The 21,197-nt window shown below is 42.3% G+C and overlaps 2 protein-coding genes across 2 annotated transcripts in view; both read left to right on the forward strand.

The window, feature by feature from the left end:
- Positions 1-21,197, forward strand: part of RARA (retinoic acid receptor alpha) — a 938,446-nt gene that overhangs the window by 25,054 nt on the left and 892,195 nt on the right. The window lies entirely within an intron of this gene.
- PSMD3 (proteasome 26S subunit, non-ATPase 3) overlaps positions 2,030-21,197 on the forward strand; it is a 45,413-nt gene continuing 26,245 nt past the window's right edge. The window contains 1 exon segment of the mRNA XM_042473629.1: positions 2,030-2,149. Coding sequence (XP_042329563.1) covers positions 2,030-2,149 — 120 coding nt within the window.

Raw genomic sequence — 21,197 nt, forward strand, 5'->3', positions numbered from 1 at the left:
TTTTTTTTTTGTTTTTGAGAGAGATTTGCCTAACGTAGAGCCACCAAGAGAAGAAGGGGAGAAAAGACGGAGGGGCAATGGGGACAGGAAGATAAGACACTGGGAAGAAAAGTCCAACTCAGATTGTGCGTTGCGGAACAGGGGAGTTCATGTTGTTGTTCAGAGTTTAAGGGCCCAATGACACAGTGGCCTGCTGTAAATGACAGACTTTGACCCAAAGCCAAGAAAGATATTTGGAATCCCTCCAGCGGAGACGAATAAAAGGAGCGACTTTATTCTCCACTCTTATGTGGCCTTTTCTTTGCAGGCCAAGGATTCCACCTTCTCCTGTTTTGGGCACACACACCCCATTTCACCCTTAAAAACATGTCACCTCCGCATGTAGGCACGTATTACTCTTTGTAAAATCTATACATTTCAGTGGCTATTTATATATTTCATGTATATACTTATGTGTTTTTTTATCCGCATTTCCCACAGAAAACTCCAAATGATGTTCAATGAAATAGATTAAAACATGCTTTAAAATTTATTTGTTGTTGTTTTCATTGCTATCCCACCTTTTCCCAGAGAGGGGCCCAACAGCAACTCCACAGATAAAATGCCTTTAAAATTTTTTATTTTAACAAACAATAAAAAAACAATTAAAAACAAATCATCTATATAAAAACTATATTAAAATGCTATGAAACATACAAAAGTTCTAAAAAGCAATTAAAAAAACATTTCAAAAGAGACTATACAAAACCACAGCCGTTCTTGACATTACAGATTTAAAGCCATTTTACACACTGGTTTAAAGACTAAAGAGTTTTTGGACTATAATCCATTTGACTACTCACTAGAGGTTCAACGAGAACAAAGCCAACTGACCGCACCTTGGGACAAGAATTCTGACAGTCAAAGACCAGCTAGCAGCAAGATGCGTCCAAGATTTTTATACACTGTGGCAAATAACAAGATGGTGCTGCCTCCCGTCCCTATATTAGAAATTGACTAGCGTTACATACTGAGGTAAGCAAATTCAGTTTAGGAAATCCAAGATAGGCTCTAAAGACACATACATCATCATGACCTTTTAAATGGCTGTAGGAGAAATAGGCAGTTCTTAAGGGCTACCAGCCGACTGCCCACACCTTCCCTACGAATATATAGGCTGAGATGGCTGCCTCACACTCCTAATGATAGGCTAGCCATGATAGGGGCAGTTTTTAAAAGACAATCCCAGAAGGAAGCTGAATTGCTGGCATAGTGAATAAGAGAGCCCGCTTTCTGCATTCCCCAGGGCTCCTGTGGTTACCATGACATAAATATATTGCAACCTATAAAGCTTCCTGTTGGCTGATTACAACCCCATGAATCTTGTAAGATTTTTTTAGGCCAAGGAATTCTCAGTGGCTTTTCCAATTCCTTCCTCTGAAATATACCTATAGCACCATGGCATTCATTGCAGAAATACTTGTAGGAAATGAGTTACACTCTCATGATATCGCACACAATATTTGGCCATGCAGACACACCAGGGTTACTTGGAAAGCTATGGTGAGTATGGGTAACAAAAGTTACAATGGCCTAGATAGACAAAATGTTTCATCAAATGTTACATGACAGAATGCAGGTCTGCCACAAAATCTTGGAAGGAGGAGGAATTGAGTGAATTTGTTGGATTTAGACAATTCCTACTTTGGCAGGCCTGTAACTATTTTCTACTTTTGCCTATGTTTATTTTACAACATTTTGGAGGAAAAGCAATTTCTCAGCCTGTATTGCTTGCAAAGACTGATGGGCTCTTTGACCACTAACTCAGTAGCCCCAAAAACTTTTTTTGCTACCCCGCCCCCGCTTTTAAATCTTGGATGACAACCCTAACACCACCACCACATCCATATTTCATCAATATCAGGTTCTACTTTTCTACCTGCAAATTCAAAGCAACCAATCTCATCACTGTTACTCCCTTTGCCAACAGTCAACTCTGGAGCAGTAGCTAAGCAGCATCAGTTGAACAGCAAATGAAGCCTCTCACACCATGCCAAACCCCTACCCAGCAAAGGCCAGTGTTGGCCAAGAGGCCTCTTGGTCACTGCTCAGCCAAGCCGTTGTTGCTGCTCCCAAGGTGCAAAAGGGAGACAAGCGTCTCCCTGGTGAGGTAGATTCTCAGTTCCTTCTTCATTGGGTGGAATAGGGCACAGACGGTATGCTTTGTGTGTGGCGTAGCAAGGTTTAACAGAGGCACACACCTCTGACTGGAGACGGTGGAATGGAGAAGGGAGAGATTTTAACTACACCGACAGCACAGCTCTTTTACCTAAATAGCCCCCAGGTACTCCTCCCTTTTCTTTCACTACGAACAATGACTTTCCCCAACACAATAATCAGGTCTCCCACATACGCAAACATGCTTCTCTACTACCTGCCTCTTCTCTTTGCCTTACTGTGAAAGAAAAACAGGAGCAGCCAGCATAAGCTCCAACTTGCGAGCCAAGTCCCAGCAAAGCTCCACAAAGAAGTTTACCATCAAGGTCCCAAAATTTGAAAGCATCCTGTTTGCCACCAACCTCTCCCACTGGCCATGTGCTCTACCCATCTTATCCCGCTCAGCAACAACTGCCCAACACGGTGCTGCTCCAAGCCACAAAAAGTGATATCCTGTGCCCAAGTCTCACAAACAATTCCCGATCACATACACCAAACACCACCACAATGAAAAAGCAGCTGCAGGGCAGTGAAACCATCCTCCAGTCAGGCAATGAGCAAAGACACCACCATATGAAAATTATCAGCGAGGACCATGAAAAGAAGTTTCATACAAAAACCCTCCATCCCCAAAAACCATAATCCTAAAAGCTGCTGGTTGCCCTTGTTCTTCCTCACACACTAATACCTTTGCAGTTAATCAAATGGAGGAATTTCTCTATACATTTGAATGAAAAGAAAGTGGGGACAACAAAACACACTTCACTAAAAATAAAAGTCCGCTAGTTTCCCGCAATTCACGTGACATACGCCATGCATCTGAACCTGGCTCCCCCCGTTGCATGCAAAATAGCCAAATTGCCATTGCCCAACATTTGCATGTGGCAGTTTAATCAACAACACAATCACATGCAACACACATGATTTCCCATTGCCCGAATTTGTGTGTAGTGGGTTATCACCCCAATAACGTTAAAAAACCCCCATGATTGCGTTCAGATTTGCCATCGATATACTTTCCAATTCCCCTTGTCTGATAAATACCTTTGAACTGAAGCCCCCCACCCCCCCCCCGCTGCCCCCTCTTCCACTGCTGCCCTCATTTCCTCCCACTGTCCCTCTGGATCTTCCCACAAGCCCCCTTGGGAGGTGTAACCACCCACTTTGGAAAATCACTGGGTTAAGGTAAGAAATCTTCCAATCTACCCCCTTTAGGTTCCCAGCATATGGCATACAAAGAGGTTTAAAATTATAATAAAACAAATGAAAAATAAAATTCCAAAATATACAAAAATGGAACACATTCTCCTTGGCATAAATTTAATGCAGATCACAGAATCCAAGTTCCAGCATTCTAGAAAAGAAAGGAAAAAGTGGTTTAACCTCCACTATGCTGCAATAGAACTGATTGCTATAAAACCTTACAAAATAATCCATTTGTGGAGAGGGATTCCCCTTTATATTTTCATTGACACCTTGCATGCCAAAGAAACTGGATTTTACAACATCTGTTTTTCAACAAACAAGGAGACTGTGACTAGTGACCAGCTGCAATTTGGAGATCATCATCTTCCCCAGAGCAGCCTCAAAAGAGGTTGGTCCCTAATCCTAGCTTGCTGACTGGCACATGTTTTTATGTGCCACATGATTTTATCGCACCGCCCACTTGACCACTGCCATGGCAGAGACGTCTCTGGGAGCTCCGGCATTTCTTGTGTGCATCAAGGATCACAAAGTCACATACGTCGTAGCACAGCTTGTACAATTACCAAGGGCATTTGTGGCTTTTATGTATTTTATGGTCATACCCATATGCAAGTCTTCCCCATCCCCACATCAAACTGCCAATTGCTGTGTGCAACAAGCAAAACAGCAGTGTTCTCTCTCGTGATCAAATCTAGATACCACATTAGCCGACCAGGCTTCAATGCTCTGTTACATTTTGCACATGTGGCCAAAAAAAAATCTAATTTCACAACAACATATACACACTTGCACAGCTGAATGTGGAAATAAAAGGTTTGCAATCCTGGAGACACAGTAATGGATGGTACAGTTCTTTTTTCCAAAGGCTGGTGAAATGCCAATCCATTTGAATTCTTGATTTGGTGAAAATATTTTTTTCTGTCCTCAAATCAGGACAAGTTGGGTGGTGTGGTATCTGCAGACCACTTCCATGTTCCCTATATTGCCCAAATATAGAGAACCCAGTTTGGTGTAGTATTTTGAGTGTTGACCAGGAGTCTGAATTTGGGTCACCCACTCAGCCATGGAAAGCCACTAATTGACATTGGCTGTCACACTCTCAGTCTCAGAGGATGGCAAAAGAAACTTCTTTGAACAAATCTTAGCCTTAGGGCTGGCCATACTATCAGAACAACTTAAGGCATAGAAACAACAAACAGCCAGCAACCACACAACAAACAAATTGTTCCATCCTTTGAAATATAAGGCTCCATCTCCTCAGAAGAGGCACCCATTCACTTCTAAGGAGGGGACATCTCACCAAGAGAAGTCCCTATATTATAGGGCCTATAAGCAGCAGCATCATTTGAACAAATGAATTGAGACAAAAACAGTCTTTTATTGCTCTATAAACCAACGGGTTAATTATTTATTACAAAAGCTCCTGCTGGATATCTTCACTTGAAGCAGTCCTCAAATTGGCTGATATTCATCCGAATAAATTCATCCTAGAACTAAAAGGCAGGACACATTATGATACCAATATTCCCTCCTCCACATCACCTTTGCTATGACAGACAAAGGGCTCCGTTTGATTTGGAGCATCAGTCCACAGCCATTGCGTCTCACGGATGAACGATCACTATCAATCCTGTATACATTTAGCAGATACAGAAGGGCAAGGTTCCCAGGTCAAAAGATATCAATTCTGACTAAGTTGAAGTCCAGAACTCCTAGTTTGCAAATTAAGCACTAGAAACCTCTTAACTGTAAAGTCAGCTCATACCGAAAGCTGAAAAAAAGCACTCCATATCAGCAAGATAGAATCTGCTGGAGGTGAAACCCATCTTTCAGTATTCCATCAGAACGAATCATGGCATTTAAAAGTGACATCAAGCTGCTATAACACTATAGTGTGTAGATACACTATGGGGTGTATAAGAAAGAATTTCCCTTCTCTCCAAAAAGAACAGGAAGGGAAGGAAGGAAGGAAGAACGAAAAAAGAAAGAAATAAAGAAAAAATATTGCACATTTCAGGAAGTCTGTGATAGAGCTCTTCCTTCCAATGCAACCTATTTTCCATGTGGAAAACTTATTTTGATAGAGGACTAATTTATGTACAGTCAATGTAATCCCTTACTTCGCCGTCTCAAAACTGTTACTGTCAGACATGTTTACCACCCCGCAGTGACACTGGAAGTCTAAAAGAGAGGTTGCTTTCCCCAAGGAAGGCCTAAACCTTGAACACTACTTCTTATAATTGATGCTCACCCTTTCATTTTCCCCAGGCCACTTACAATCCAATATGTTGTGTGTGTGTGTTAAAGTTGCCTCTGCCATATGCTACTTTAATCTTTGTACAGCAATTTTAATGGCTTTTTAAACAAATCATGAACATATGTGCTATATTTATTGTCACGTATTGGTAATAGGTGCCCCTATGAAAGTTAATTAAGCGTTGGAACACAAACTAATTCTGAAATAAATGACACACTAGACTAAAACTTCTACATCTCTTGTTTTTACTTTCAAGTCATTTCCATTTTATCGCAAAACTAAAATGCAGAACAGATTTTATTGGTGAGGTTTTCTTCGCCAGCTTTCTCAGAGGACGATTTGCCATGGCCTTTCCTCCTCTGGCCTTCTTGCCTAAAACCACTTAGTGGGTTTCCATAGTAAGTTCCTCCTCCATACTAAAACCACTACAAAACAATTCCCCTGGGTTCCTTCAAACAGGACAATTAAATAGTAACATTTAATTATCTGTGGATAGAAGAAAGATTGATTTTTGATACAATGAATTGCTGAAAATCTCAGGATTGGTTTAAAGAATTTCTAACTAATATCCTTGCAAGCGCAAAGGAAAACTTGTTACTCTAACACCATGAGATGGAAGAACTCATTTATTCCCATCAGTATACTCTGCTAGTTGCCACCAAAAATAGCGTTGCCATTGTCTGGCAATAGTGCCAGTCTGAGTAAGGAAATAGACATGAAATGGGCAAATTTCCATGCAAAACCACTGCATTCCCAGCCTCTTCCTCTTGGGAAGGTTGTCATATCGCCAAAGAACTCTAAATAACTAAGTATTTGCCCTGCTTGTAAGCTACCACTATTAATGTGGCCATAGATGTAACCCTGACAATCAAGGGAGAAAGAAAAAAATTTGTTTTACCAAAATGATTATAAGCATTGGAATGTTTTAGGGACAATTATTTCAGATCTGGGGTATTGCCAATGTCTCTGTAACATAACTGTAAGTAATATTTTCATACTGCAAAGTCATGGCAAACTTAAATTCTGATTGAAAACACATCACATCCCACACTAGAATGTGATCCAGGCTCTCTAAAACAGAAAAACAAAGCAAGAAACACTATAGCCCAATTTGGAGAAACATCTGATTGGTGTGTGCTAGATGGGTACTCAAACAAGTCTTCTGCATCATTTTCCTAATTAAATTTAGGACAGCTTAGGGAGGACTTTGAATTGAAAACTAGTAGGGAGGAAATATTCAGCTCTGCTCTCTTATGTTGCCCACTTCCTTATAGGTGCTCTTTTTAATAAAGGATAACTTGTCTACAGACTTCCTGCACTACATATCAGCTTGGTTCTCTTTGCCTAAGAAAGCTGGAAAGCATCCAGCTGCCATTAGGAAACAAAAAGTGCTAATATTTCAACCATTGGTTAAACATTCAGCCCCCCATAGCAAAATGTTTTCTGATTAACCAAAAAAAAGGGGGAAAGGGGAGAAAAAGGAAAAAAAGAAAGGTTCAGTTTAACTCCCTCATAGAGCCTTTCCTCTTCTGCAGCAACTACCAGTCAACAGGTGGCAGAAAGGCCCGTGATATCTAGCTGGCACTCTACAGCAGTTGCATAATAACCACGCCGACTGTCCCAGGTTTGGCAGAGTTAATCCTTTGCTGTCCCACTTTTCAGCATGTTTTAAAATGTACCGACCTTTTTGCACCCTTCCCACTTTCCTCTTTGTCCTCTGCTATGTCCAGTTCGCTGCAAACTGAGTTCAAAGTGCCAGAAGTATTGGGTAACTCAATTAACTCAGTAGAAGGAAAACAGTGGAACTGAGTAGAGTCTTCTCTTGCCACCTTCCAAAGTCACGCTCCTATAAATTCCAAGGGCTTCTGTTTAAAAATTATAGTTTGACCTAGCTTCTATCGTCAATAATAACTTTTGCCTCTCTTGCCTGTTCTGGCGACCAACAACATCATTCACCACACTCTGAAAGCTGGCTCCATACTAACCACCAACCCTTAGTTCATCATCTGTTATAATATGGAAGGTCATAGCGCCTGACTCTGTGCACTTTAGACCTACAATATATTTCCAGAAACCTAGGAATCTATGGCACTGTATGCAGCTTTCCTCAAAAGACTTGCATACTTGAAGGCAAAGCTGGCCCTCAATCATTGAACCAAAGTAACAGCAATCTTAACAGGGGCATAACGTGGCCATTCTTTCTGTACTCTCCTGTCTATTCCCCTGCCCACTGAAAAGACCTTGCACAGCATATGTTATTATGGTCTCCAACTAAACAATAGTCCAAATGCTTCAAGTATAAGGTTCAAGTCATTCCTTACTGGAAATCTGAAATACTCCCAAAATTTCCACTGTGGTGAGATCTCTCCTCTCTTTTCTTCCCTTTTCCCTCCTCCTTTGTATATAGACCACCTTTGCTTGTGATGGTTCCATGTACCAAAGTTTGTTTCATGCACACAATTTTTAAAAAATCTTCATGTAACAAATTACCTTCAGGCTATATGTAGACAGTTGTGTGTGTGTGTGTGTGTGTGTGTTAAACTGCACTTGAGTCACACTCAACTAATGGTGAACCTATAGATACAAAAGCATGAATGCAACCAAAACTAAATAAATGTTAACAAAACCTAAATGATTTCATGTTGAGACTTGGGTCCATCTACCAAGATATCGCAATTATCTGGAGATCAATTTTTCAATATGTAATTTTTAAAGTGCAATCCAAAAACTCTTCTGGTGCCAAAGCATTTCAGATAAGAGATCACTAGCAAATGGATGGTATTAATCTTCTTCTCTAGAATTTGAAGTACCTAATATTCAGCTTGCCACCTTCTGAATTGAATGGGGGGGGGGGGCTTTAATTATGTCCTCTTTGCCTCAGCATGAAATGCCCTGGACCGAATCTAACCTATATTGGTAAGACTATTTACATTCTCAGTGCTATACTCAAAGCTGACGTCCTTGGACCAGTCCCTGGTCCATGGCAAAAATTTCCATGAAAGAAAGAAAGAATTGTAATCAGTGGGCACAAATGTGATGCCCGTGCCCGCACCATACTGCAGGGAGGAATCCTGTGGCGCGCCCTACATCCAGATATTTGAGGAAACAACTGTGTTTAACACAGCCAAATAAGCCATGGCTTATGCGGCATTCTGAAATGCCTCTGCGTGAGAGGGTTTTGAAAAATATTTTTTGTTTGAAGTTCTTAATAAGTATGTCTTGGATAACCTTTGGATCTGTCCAGTTGTTTTTATGTTATGATCTAACATACAACATCACCATGGAGTTAACTGTAACCATCAAACACGCCCTCAAAAGAATAAGAGCTAGTTTGATTGATCTCAGCCTTTAAACAAGAAGCTGAGAGGAATGGTGTTGCAATATATGAACATATGTTTTCAATATACCTCAGAATGAACAACCCTATTAACTTATTGGCTCCTAGTTTCCTCTCAGCCTTAACTAGCACTCCCTCCTCTCCCACAATTAATTACCATCCCTCAAATGAAAGGTTCCCAAAACTACCTTGAATGCGGCTGTCACTCTCAAAGAGTGCTCAAATCCTGCCCTTCTGCAACAACAAGGCCCCCAGGGCATGACATCATCCTTCATCATTTTACACACGCTAAGAGCAAGTTCATTCCCTAAATGCAGATCCTTATCATAAGTCAAAATGGTACTACCATCCATGCATGGAGGGAGGTTATCAGCAGACTCAGGAGAGCCCATAAAGTTTTCAGACGTATGGAACATCTAAGAGAACAGGGTGGGGGTGAGGAGAGGACCTCCAAACAGCCTACAGGAAGACCAAGCATGCTCAGTGGGCAGACGTACATTTGACCAATTGTTAAAGTGAAAGCCATTGAACAAACAGGTGGGAGGGAGAATAAGAAACAGAATCAACTAACAGTCAGCCCTCCTTATTCCACCAATTTTTCTCCCACAATTCAAGCATCCCACACTAAAATATTCCAAAAAAGTATAAAAAATCCTACTCGATTTTCCATTTTTACATAAGAGACACCACTTTGCTATGCCATTGTATTTGATGGGACGTGAGCATCCACGGCATTTGTTATCCACGGAGGGGCCTGGTAAGCAAAACCCATTGCGATAACATGGATCCACTCCATCTTGGACATCAGGGGTACAGCTACACTGTAGAGGTAAGCCAGTTTGGAATACTTTAAGTGCTTGTACGCTCCATTCTTCATGGAATCATAGATTTGTAGTCCTACAAGATCTCGAAGCCCTTGTTTGTCAAAGTGTCTAGTACCCTCACAAAACTTAACAAATCCCCAAGCATCTGTAGGACAGACACACATGCCAGTTAAAGTGATATCCAGACTACATTATACCACAGTTGTCAGATGCACACTAGGGCAAGGCTGATGGCTTGGTATCTTGGTGTACAGGAAAACAAACTCCGTTTTCCTCAACCCACTGGTAAGCTCCATATGTGTGCAGGTGTGCCTTCAAGTTGCCTGTCAAACTTTATGGGACCCCATGAGTTTCATAGGATTTTCTTAGGCACCAGAGGACTCAGGCTGCACTAACTCAAAATTAATGCAATTTGACATTGCTTTAAACTGCCATGTCTCAATTGCTATGGAATTCTGGGATTTGTAGTTTTTTGGATTATTTTTTGCCTTCTCTGACAGAAAAGCTCTGGTGCCACACACAAGCTACTAGATTTCTATAGAATGGAGCCATGGCAGAACACAGTGTTCAAACCTTCATTAATCCTGCAAGTGGCCAGCAGGCCTCTAGTGGTTTTTGCCAGTTCCTTCCCCATTCAGCCAAACCTGGTATACACCAAATGTATAATACATGTATATTTCTGTAATACGACTCTCAATTATCAACTCTTACACGCTGCTTACAGAATTCATTAAGTATTTCCTGGTGAATTCCTACAGTGAAACAAAAGGTCCCAGCTACATTTCCAAGTTTAATGTTATCTCGCCACCATTTCAGATTCTTATTGGCTTATTAAATGTTTTCTAACTCTTCCATCATTCCATAATTTCCATGCCACAGATTTTACCATTTGCTTGACAGTCCAAGTACCTTTAATCTCAACTGCTATTTCTACCCTTTTGCAGTATAAGCAGTCAGAACAACTCTTAGCTACCGAGGCCCCACACTGCAGCAAAGGCAGAAAGTCATAAAGCAATGTTTCCAATTTCCATACACATGACATTGAAAATTTGGAGGACACACATACATTCTACACAACACCCAAAAAGAGTTACTCTGTGAAACGACGGAGCCCACCCACACATAATTCTCTATGACTACTGTGTGAGTGAGGAAGAGTAAAGATTAACCAACCGAGTTCTAGTCAATTAAGGAACACTTAGTGCAATCCAATGTATATTACTCAGCAATCCCCCACTATTTCCTTGGAGCTTACTCCCAGGAACACTATTGCATAGCTCTGCAGCCTTAGATGATTTGTACCGGTTTATCACATTAACCAGTTACAGTCCCTAAAAAACACATAAAATAACAACCCTCCAGATGTGTTGAAAAGTCCTTACCATTTTCTCACTATGGCTCATTCTTGCTAAGGCTGTTGGGAGTTGCCAGTCCAAAAACATCTGGAGGCGTTGCATTTGCTCCACTTCTACGCTAAACATGTTTACTCAGAAGTAAGTCCCACTGTTATACAACAACCTACTGCTTAATAAATTTGCCATAGAATTACAGCCCTAAACTGGCAATACATATACATATGCCATAAACATTGTTTTAGGGGGAAAGTCTGTCAGTCCCTAGAACAGGTGTACCATTTTTTGTGTTGAGAGAGAAGTGAGAGAAAGAGAACATTATTCAAATTATTTTAATTGTTCCAGTTGTGTAACAATGTTTGTATAATATTTTAAATTCATGTTTTTAAAATTTAAATTGTTTAAACGACCTTTCTCAACCTTTTTATCCTAGAGAAAACATCTTGAAATAATTTCAGGTGTCACTGAACACCTGCATAACAAATTATTATATGTAACAGCTAAAAAAAAATGTTTTTTTCCAAACATTGCATCTGTATGCATCCTAATAATCAATAATAAGTTTGTAACAATACACAAACAATAAAAAAACAACACAGCCCCCACAAGACCACAGTCCAACCACTCCTCTGCAGAATTCTAGAGTTCCTAGCTAGAAAAGAAACCCTGCTTAGACTAATTTTAAATACAAGTCATTATCCAGATCATATAATGAAAACTATGTATATATTTTAATAATACATACAGAACCGCATCTTCTCAAAAAGCATCTGCCAACTTACAGAGTGTTTTGGAAACTCAGAACGGGGAACTTAAAACAACAACTTTTATTAAAGTACAAATTACAAACATAGAAACCCATCATATGTGTATTTAAGAGGTCAGATAGTATTTGTTAAAGGACCTTTGGGATCTGAACAAACACCATTGGTCTAAACATGCAGCCCAACACTTCAGGTTGAGAAGGGAATTTTTAAAAAAACAGGACAATTCATAACATGTCCTTTCAGTGTGTGACAAACGCCTCACCTTCTGTTTAAAACAAACTATCACCAATTAATTCCTCCACCGCCACTCCATTAGATATGCATCAGAAGAAGCCATTACAACCATTTGCAGGTTTTGTAAATAATTGTTTATTCATAATGTTTTGAAAACACATTTAATACAAAGTAAAGGTTACACTCAATTAGATTTTTAGTTAATTTTAGACATGGCATTCCCCTTCCACACATGTAACCATGTCTATGCAGAGCCAAAAAGGCTTACTGTTTCCATCTAGTGTTCAGCCTGATGATCTGCGGAAACACACAGCAGAATATGAAAGTCTCTTTCCTGCTGGATATCCACAGCAACATATTGCCTCTGAATGTGGAGGTAGCATGTATAGCCATCATTCATAGCCTAATAGCACCTTGATAGCCTTATTCAATATGTTTTTTAAAACTTTTTTTTAAAGATGGTACCTCGCTTCATGGTTGTCCATTTTAGCTGATTAAAAGGGCTTCAGTCCCTATAATCCTGGTTCATCCAAAACAAGATCACTGCTGATCTACAATTAGCACTCCTCAGAAAAACTCTTATGTTTCTCAATGAGTCTCTCTGTGGAGTGTTACCCTCCTGCCTGGAAAGAGGCCCAGCCTCATGGCAGTAACCCTCATGTACAAATGCCAACAGACAGCCATCACACTCTGTGTGCAGTGTAAAACAACTTCCTGTTTGGTTGCGTATGGGAGGTGTTAAATAAAACCCATCCCACTGCCAAAGAATACCGCAAAACTATCCACAACTAGTAGAAACAGATCAAGAACAGACGGAACGACAAAGCCACAAATGCTTGAAGGCTCACCAACAACTTTCCCAGAGAACCAGTACAGCATCTTTTCTTACTGTTGATGAAGAAGTGGACATTATTCAAAAAAAAAAAATGCCACTCACAGATGGCCTATAAAACCGTGATTTCATCCTTTCAATGGCTGGATAGCCAAGGCTGATGGAAAAAATGGCTATCCAACAACATTCTGAAGACCACAGGTTAACGAAGATTTTTTTTTATTTAGCCATATTCCAACAACTCTCCAGACAACTCCCTTATTGGTTATGTTGTTTTTCTGTTCATTGTTTCATTTACTAAAGCAGTGATACTGGCCACCTCCAAAGTTTGGGCTTTAGTTCACTAGAATTCCTGGCCATTGGCTCACGTTTGGCTGATGTTTCTGGAGTGAAGTTCAAAAATACCTCGAGGATCAAAACTGAGAAGCACTGTGCTAAATTAACCATACCTTTGTTATTGGACACAGACCCTTCAAACTTATAGAAAAAAAAAAACCAACCTTCATATTATAATTCCTCATAATGCCCATTATTGCTGCTTATGGATTTGTTGATTTAGCTTGCTTCACTTTTGTATTCTGAACGACACTCTTCCCTCCACATTCGCTTGGGTTAGGGGCACAGGACCCCACAAAATGTGGAAAAATGCAAATAACCAAAACCCACTAATGTTTTTCACTTAGAATAGACCCACCTCTCTAGGAATCTTCAGGCCATCCAGTGCAACTCTGTGGTCAACATCTGCCAGCCAGACATTGAACCACAGAATTCCATCTGGAGGACTACAAAGGCCTATGGAGTATTCCCTTTAGGAATCTCTAGGTCTTATCAAGTGTGAACCTGTAAAAGTTGGTCAAGTTGTGCTGGGGGAACCTAGATATTCCCTAGAGAGAACATATTAATAAACATCTGTGAATAATCAAAGCCGCAAAAGTCAAAGCACAAATGTCAGAGATAGGTAAATATATTGAGGTATGGAACGGTGCACTCTCTCTTACTAACCATGTCACAGATCTTATCTTTTTCAAGGGCCTTTTCACCAGGATAATTAACCAAATCTATACATGGTTACTGAATATATGTTAATCAACTTTCAACTTGAAAGAAAACGGAGTGTGCAGGCAGGGATTTGGAAAATACCTTTTAGACCAACTGATATATTTCAAAACATAAGCTTTTTGCGACTCATGTCCACTTTCCTCAGATCATCAACATGCAGAATAACAAATCAGTCTCAAAGTTGCTCCTAGATCACTTCTCTTGTCTTATCCCCCCCTTTTCCTTTCTTCATGCCCCATATGTTTATAGTTAGTCAGCACCTACACTGAGCCTGCTGCATTTTTGGGAGGGAATGATGAACTTGTTTCTTATCAATTCCAATCCTGAAATCTTCTTCCAGTGAAATCAGGGAGGAAGCATATGGATTAGACAGGTGATCTCTTAGAACCTGCTTAATGTTCAGAAAGTATTATTAGTACATCACACCATTGCCTTTCCAAACTTGCACCTTCGGCCAAGAGAAGTGAGAGGGGGCTCTTGCCAAGACTTAAACAAGAGGTTGGTTATTTGGTTAGTTAGAAGGTTCCAACAGACACACTGCACATGGGAAAAAAATTTACACTGCAAAAACCCCTGAAGGATCGCAATGGGGACACCTTTTACCTACCACTTCTATACTGTTGTATTGCTGTTTTCAAGGTATACTGAAATTTTCCCCAAGGGGAAAAAATAATTTGATAACAGTAGTTTTAACCATCAACACCTCCCCCCTTTTTAAAAGGCAGACATTCTATGAACATTTGTTGTTTTAACTTGCTTTTGAAGCTCTCCCAACTCATAGTGACTCTCTGGATTTGAACCTCTCTCAAGCCTCTCTGTTCTCCACTGTTCCACTTAAGTCTACAAATTCAGGCATCTATCTATCCAACTGGTTATTTGGTCTTCTCCTTCTTACCACTTTCCTACTTTCCTAGCCTTTATTGTCTTTTCCTAGTGAGTCATAGACTTCTCATGATGTGGCCAAAAATACAACAGGTTCAATTTATCCATTTGGCTTCCAGGAAGAGAATCTAGGCCTGACTCTGTCCACAGGAACCATTTTTTGGCTATCTCATGGTATCCTCAGCACTCTTCTCCAGCTTGTTGTTGTTGTTTGCCTTTAAGTCCCTTGCCCAACTTATGGCAACCGTATCTGGAGGTTTCTTGGCAAGATTTATTCAGAGGTTCCCATTGCCATCCTCTGAGGCTGAGAGAAGGTAACTTGCCCAAGGTCACTCCAGTGGGTTTTCCATTGCTGGCTGGGAATAAACCCTTGGTCCTCAGAAGTCACATTCCAGCACCAACACCACTATGCCAAGTTGATTTTACCCTTCTTAATCTAACATTTTTCATCATGTCCCAGCTTGTTTGTATCATGGCAATATACTGCCAATAAAACCACTACTCACGCCTGCGGAACCAGTGACCAGCATGTCATAACCACAAAAGGAGGGCAAGGCACCAACAAAATATAGGCATTCAAGAAAAAATGTAATATAAAAGTAAATTCCATGCTCCTTACATCATGCCTCAAAATGGAGTGACATTTTGAAGTTCCTCCTGGATAGAAAGAGAAATGTAGGACATGTCCTGGAAAAGGAGGATATCTGGTCACGCGCTTGTAAAAACTATCACTTTTTTGGATTTTGGATCTTATTGCAAATACTTCACTACATGGCCACTAAGAGCTATCCCAGGGATATGTTATCAAGTCAGTAAAATTAGTTACAATACAAGGGTAGTGGAGAAGAGAAAGAACGCAATGCATATTTAAAGTGCCCCTCTTCACTATCATCAGAATGAGGATGGGTATGACGAAAAGGAGAAGGGAATTTGGCATCCATACCATGGTTTCATAACACACAGGGGTAAACAGCCTCGCCAAATGTGGATAGTCAAGAACAAATGTAGAGACAGGACCAAAAAAAAAAGCTCCAAAACACTCATTTTATCACACCAGGATTTATCCTGTGCAGAAACGAGATTTAAAATAGCAAAAACTCCCACAAAACGCGAATCGTTTCACACAACATCGGTGACATTGAGCATTAATCCAGCATTAAACCCCGTACATAAAGGGGACAAAACTGACGCTTTTTATTTTGGCATTTCTCCCGAAAAGTAAAAAGCGGTCAATTTTGTCCATTTTCTGTGCAGGTTAATTTTCACGTTAATGTTCCAATGTCCCCATGTGTCTGAAGACAACCCAAGGGCCTTCCTTCCATATTCAACTTTCGTCCCAAGAAAATCGCAGCCATGTCCTCCCTCTGAAGCCTTGAAAAGTCTGACTTGACTTTAACTATTAGTTGTTTTGAGCTTTTCTATGGATCCCCACCCCCCTCCCTTTTTTCTCCTGGGACTGCACTCCATTGCCACCTGGTCCCTCCAGTGACAACAGGCCTTTTCTTCTCCTTTTCCAAGGCCTGCCCCACCAATCTCAACTTTCCTCTCCCCAGGAAAGACATTGCAACATGTCTTCCTTTTGACAGCCTTGAATGATACTTCTATGACAATGTTTTGAAGGTTGTTTTTTTTCCTGTGGTCCTCTCCCTCTCCATCCATTTTTTCTTCTGGCTGCCCTCCATTTGCAGGCCTTGGTCCTTAGGGGACCCAAGCGAAACCTGTCCTCCATTTCAACTTTCTTTCCCAGTAACGAACTGCAACATAGTCTTCCTTTAAAATCCTGAAGTGACACCATCACATAGTGCTTTAGGACCTTGTCTTTTTCACCCTGTGTGTACCTCACTCCCCTCCAAATTTTTGTTTCTCAGGCTGCCCCTCCATTTTGCATGCCTTCGTACCTGGAAGAGGGGGGAGTCCCAGGACCCTGTCCTCCATTTCAATTTCCCTCCAGGAAGAATGCAAATGTGTTCTTGCTTTGAAGCCTTGAATGACCACTTCTATTAATGTTTGAGCTTTTTCTCGTGGGTCCTATCCTCCATTTTGTCCATCCTTGGCATGCCCTCCATTTTGCAAGGCCTGGTCCTCAAGGTACCAAGACCTGTCCTCCATCTTCAACAGACCTTCCCTCCGGAAAGAAATTGAAACATAATGGTCCTTCCTTCTGAAGCCTTGACAGTGACACTTCTCAACCTGCCTGAGCTTATTTTCCTTTTTTCTTCCTGTGTTCTCCCACCTCCCTCCATTCCTTCCTCTGAGTGCCCTCCATTTTGCAAGCCTGGTCCTCGGGGTGGGGGGGGGACCAGGACCTGCCACTCCACCTCCAAGGAAGAATGCAACCACATGCCCTTCCTTGAAGCTTGAAGTGAAACACTTCTCATTAATGTTTATGAGCTTTTTTCTATGGGTCCTCTCCCATTTTTTCATCTTGGCTGCCCTCCATTTTGCAAGGCCTGGTCCTCAAGGTGACCAAGGCCTGTCCTCCATCTTCAACTTTCCCTCCAGGAAAGCAATTACAAATCATATGTCTTTACCTCCTGAAGCCTTGAAGTGACACTTCTATCTTCCTTGAGCTTATTCCTTTTTTCTTCCTGTGGTCCTCCACCTCCCTCCATTTTTCCTCCCTGGCTGTCCTCCATTTTGCAAGGCCTGGTCCTGGGGGGGGGGGAGAACCAGGACCTGCCCCTCCATCTCAAACTTTCCCTCCAGGAAGACATTCGCAGCATGTTCCTCCTTGAAGCCTTGAAGTACACTTTCCATTAAGTTTTGAGCTTTCTCTATGGGTCCTCTCCCTCCCCATTTTTTCATCTTGGCTGCCCTCCATTTTGCACAAAGGCCTGGTCTCAGGTTGACCATGGCCTGTCCTCCTTTTCCAAGACCCTGCCCTCCATACTCAACTTTCCCTCCAGAAAAAAGAATTGCAACCATGTCTTCCTTTTGAAGCCTCGAAAGTGATACACTTCCAGAGTGCTTTGAGCTTCCCCACCCCTGTGGGTCCCCCTCTCTCCACCTTTTTTTCCTTCTGAGCTTGCCCTCCATTTTGCAAAAGGTGGGGCAGAAAACCCAAGGAGGGGGCCCCCTTCCTCCTTCCCAGACCTGTCCTCCCACTCTAAGTGCTTCCCAATCATGGCCGCAGGTGCAGACGTTAGCCAAAGCAGGAGCAGCAGCAGCAGCAGCAGCAGCCAGCTCTGTGGGGAAAGAAGAAGAGGAGGAGGAAGCGAAGGAGAGGAGAAAGAAGGAGGAGAAAAAAGAGAGGAAGGAGGAGCCAGCCGCGGCCTCTCTTCCTATCGCCTCCGGAGCCCATTTCCCCAGCTTCTAGTGACAACACCAGCTCTGCTGCCACAAAGCACAGGAGATCTATTACAACAGCAAGCCCCCTTGACCTTCTATTTCCTTGCCACCCTCCTCTTTCCTCCTCCTCCTCCTCCTTTGACGCTGCACCCAGAAGAAGAAGCCAAAGCAGGGGAGAAAAAACACTCCGCTGGAAAGGCAAAATATTAAAAATTAAAATAAAAAAGGAAGGAGGGGGGCAAGCTTCCTGCTGCAAAAAAGAATAATAAAAAAAATCCAGGGGGTGGTTGGGAGGGTTGTGGGCGAAAGAGAGAGAGAGAGAAAAGAAAGAGAAGATCCAGGACTACAGCAAAACAACCCCACAAAACAGTAGATCAATTGCAATCTTTGGGCTGGTTGGGTGGTGGATTGTTTTTAATTATTATATCATTATTATTATTGGAGAGGTGTCTTTCCTTGTGGAACCCCCCAATATGTCTTCCCCATGTCTCCCCCCCTTATCCACCACCCCCACATTCTCTTTTTTCCAGCTTCTCTCTGTCCCATGGCAGCTGGCTGTTCCTGTCACTGCCAACGTTGCAAATCTGAAGGGGAAATGGGGCAAAAAAGGGGTGGGGGTGGGGGAAAGGACAGAGAGAGATCCCCCCCATTTCCCCCCAAAGGGATTTGGGGGGGGGGGTTGTGTAGCCTTTGGAATTTGGTGAAGAGCAATCCCTCCTCCTCCTCCTCCTCCTCCTCCCCCTCCCCCCCGGTTTAATCTCATCACTTCTCTTTCCCATCCCCCCCCCTTTTGGCATTAACCTATATATCTATATGTTCTGCCTCCCTCCAGTAATGGAGAGAGTGTGTAAGTGTTTCAAGGAGGGGCTATATATATATATATATATATAGGGGAGAGGAGGCTCAGGAGGGTTAAAGACAGCTCTGTAGTTGGAGACACTAACCTTTTAAAAAATAATAACAATGTTGTGTTTTGTGTCTGTGTTTGTGGTTGTTTTTTTGGGGCTGGTTTGCTTACTGCGTGTTTGGAGATGGGTGCCAACTTGGGTTTTTTTGCAGGGAAAGGGGATGGGATTTGGAGTGGTTTCTTTCCCCCCCACCCCCACCCCCTTCCAAAAAAGAAACAAAATACACAAATTTCCCATAGGGATTAAAAAATTGTACTCCTTGCAACTGGCAAGAAGTGTTTGTGTGTGTGTGTGTCTTAGTTTGGGATTAATATCTTCCCTCCTTTTGTGGTTTTGGATCTTGCATGGACTTCCTACTATTTGCAATGTGGAGTCCCTGCTTCCTCGGATTGCGTTGTTACTTATTTGTGTGTGTGTCCTTTTTATACAAAGCAAACACACAACTCTTTTTTTTTTCTCTTTTGCAAAAGCCAGGAAACTATTTTGTTGGGTTTTTTGACATTGGCTTTGAGATGGTGGAAGAGTTTGGCAAAAGGGAGGAAGGGTGTGTTTTTTTGGTTGTTGTTGTTTTTTCCCTTTCCTGTTGGGTGTTGAAAAAAAAAGTGTGGGGGGGGGGGGAAGAAAGAAAGGGGGGTCAATATTTTCTTTAAAAATAAGGAGTTTTTGGCATGTGGCTGGCAGATCACAAGCCTGGAGGGGGGTTCGAGGGGGACTGCGTAGTCTTCCTTCAACGTTGGCAGCAAGGCCCATTTTTCCGGTTGAGCTGGATTTAACTTTGACTGCGCCAGGCTGCATCTGCACTGCTGAAATAATCCAGTTTTGGCACTACATTTCACTGCCATGGCTCAATGCTATGCCATTGAAGTTAGGGGAAGTATTAATGCATGTGAAGTCAAAGGCGTTTCGTGGCAGCATCCATATTTGGGGTTTGTTCGGGCTGGTGGCCATGTTCTAGAAGAGTTTTGCCTGACGTTTCGGCCAGCATCGTGGCTGGCATCTTCAGAGAAGGGCTGCCGGAAAAGGTGGGTGGGAGCAATACACATGCAATCACTCCTGCATGCGCCAGGGCTCACACACTATAATATTGTGTGTATGTATGTAATGTATACACACACACACAACAACGTTTCGCAGGCAAGCATTTCTGAAGATGTCAGGGCACAGATGCGGGCAAAACGTAGGAATAACGCGTCTAGACATGGCCACATAGCCCGGGAAAATCTGCATTATAGGTACTGGGATAGCTAATTACTTTGGAAGGGGAGGAGGGAGGGGCTTGAAACGTACGTGTTGTTAATGTCAGTATTTAAGAAGGATTTATCGTGTATGTGTGTGATATTCGCGGCGCGAAACCATAAATAAGCAGTTGAAAAAAACAAAACATGTTCAGACGGCCAAAGTGGGGGAGTTGAAAAAAGCACCTCCTTGGCCAGCAGCTTTTGCACTGTTCCAGTCCTCCCCTGGCCAGAGCGTGCAAAAACTTGCAAGCTGGCTGAGCTGCTGTGGACTCAACAGGGCAACAATCAGGCCCCACAAGCGCCTTTTCTCCCTGGCCCTGGCAATTCCATTCCGTCCTAAAACATAACAAGTAAATATTGACAAGGAGTTAGGAGTCAGCATCATCGAGAGAATCTCAAGGCTTGTGGGGTAAGAGATATAGACATGTTTAAAAAAAACACCCGGATTAGCAGCCGGGGATTAAACCCAGCCTAGTGTGTGTCCCACCGTGGGACAGCTGTCACAGGTGACAGCAAAGGAGGTTGTCACGTGGGCCCTCTGGGACACCCCGTCCTCCAAGGCCGGATCCCTAATGGCATGGGTCCCTTGCCAAAGCGTCCTTCCGGTCCCCCTTTGGTTGAGCAAGCCAAGAAGGGGAACCATCCAGACCCTCCCAACAGGGTTTCTGGACTGCAGGGGAAAGGGGCTGGGTATCTGCAGCCGAAGTAATCCGTTTTGGCAGCTTTTTCACTGTCATGGCTGCAGGCATGCTGTTCTGGGAATGGTAGTGTGTTGTGGGGCCCAGGGCAGCAAACACACTTACCTTCCCGAACGGCC

Source organism: Sceloporus undulatus, chromosome 6 (assembly GCF_019175285.1).
Source record: "Sceloporus undulatus isolate JIND9_A2432 ecotype Alabama chromosome 6, SceUnd_v1.1, whole genome shotgun sequence".
Classification (NCBI taxonomy): Eukaryota; Metazoa; Chordata; class Lepidosauria; order Squamata; family Phrynosomatidae; genus Sceloporus; species Sceloporus undulatus.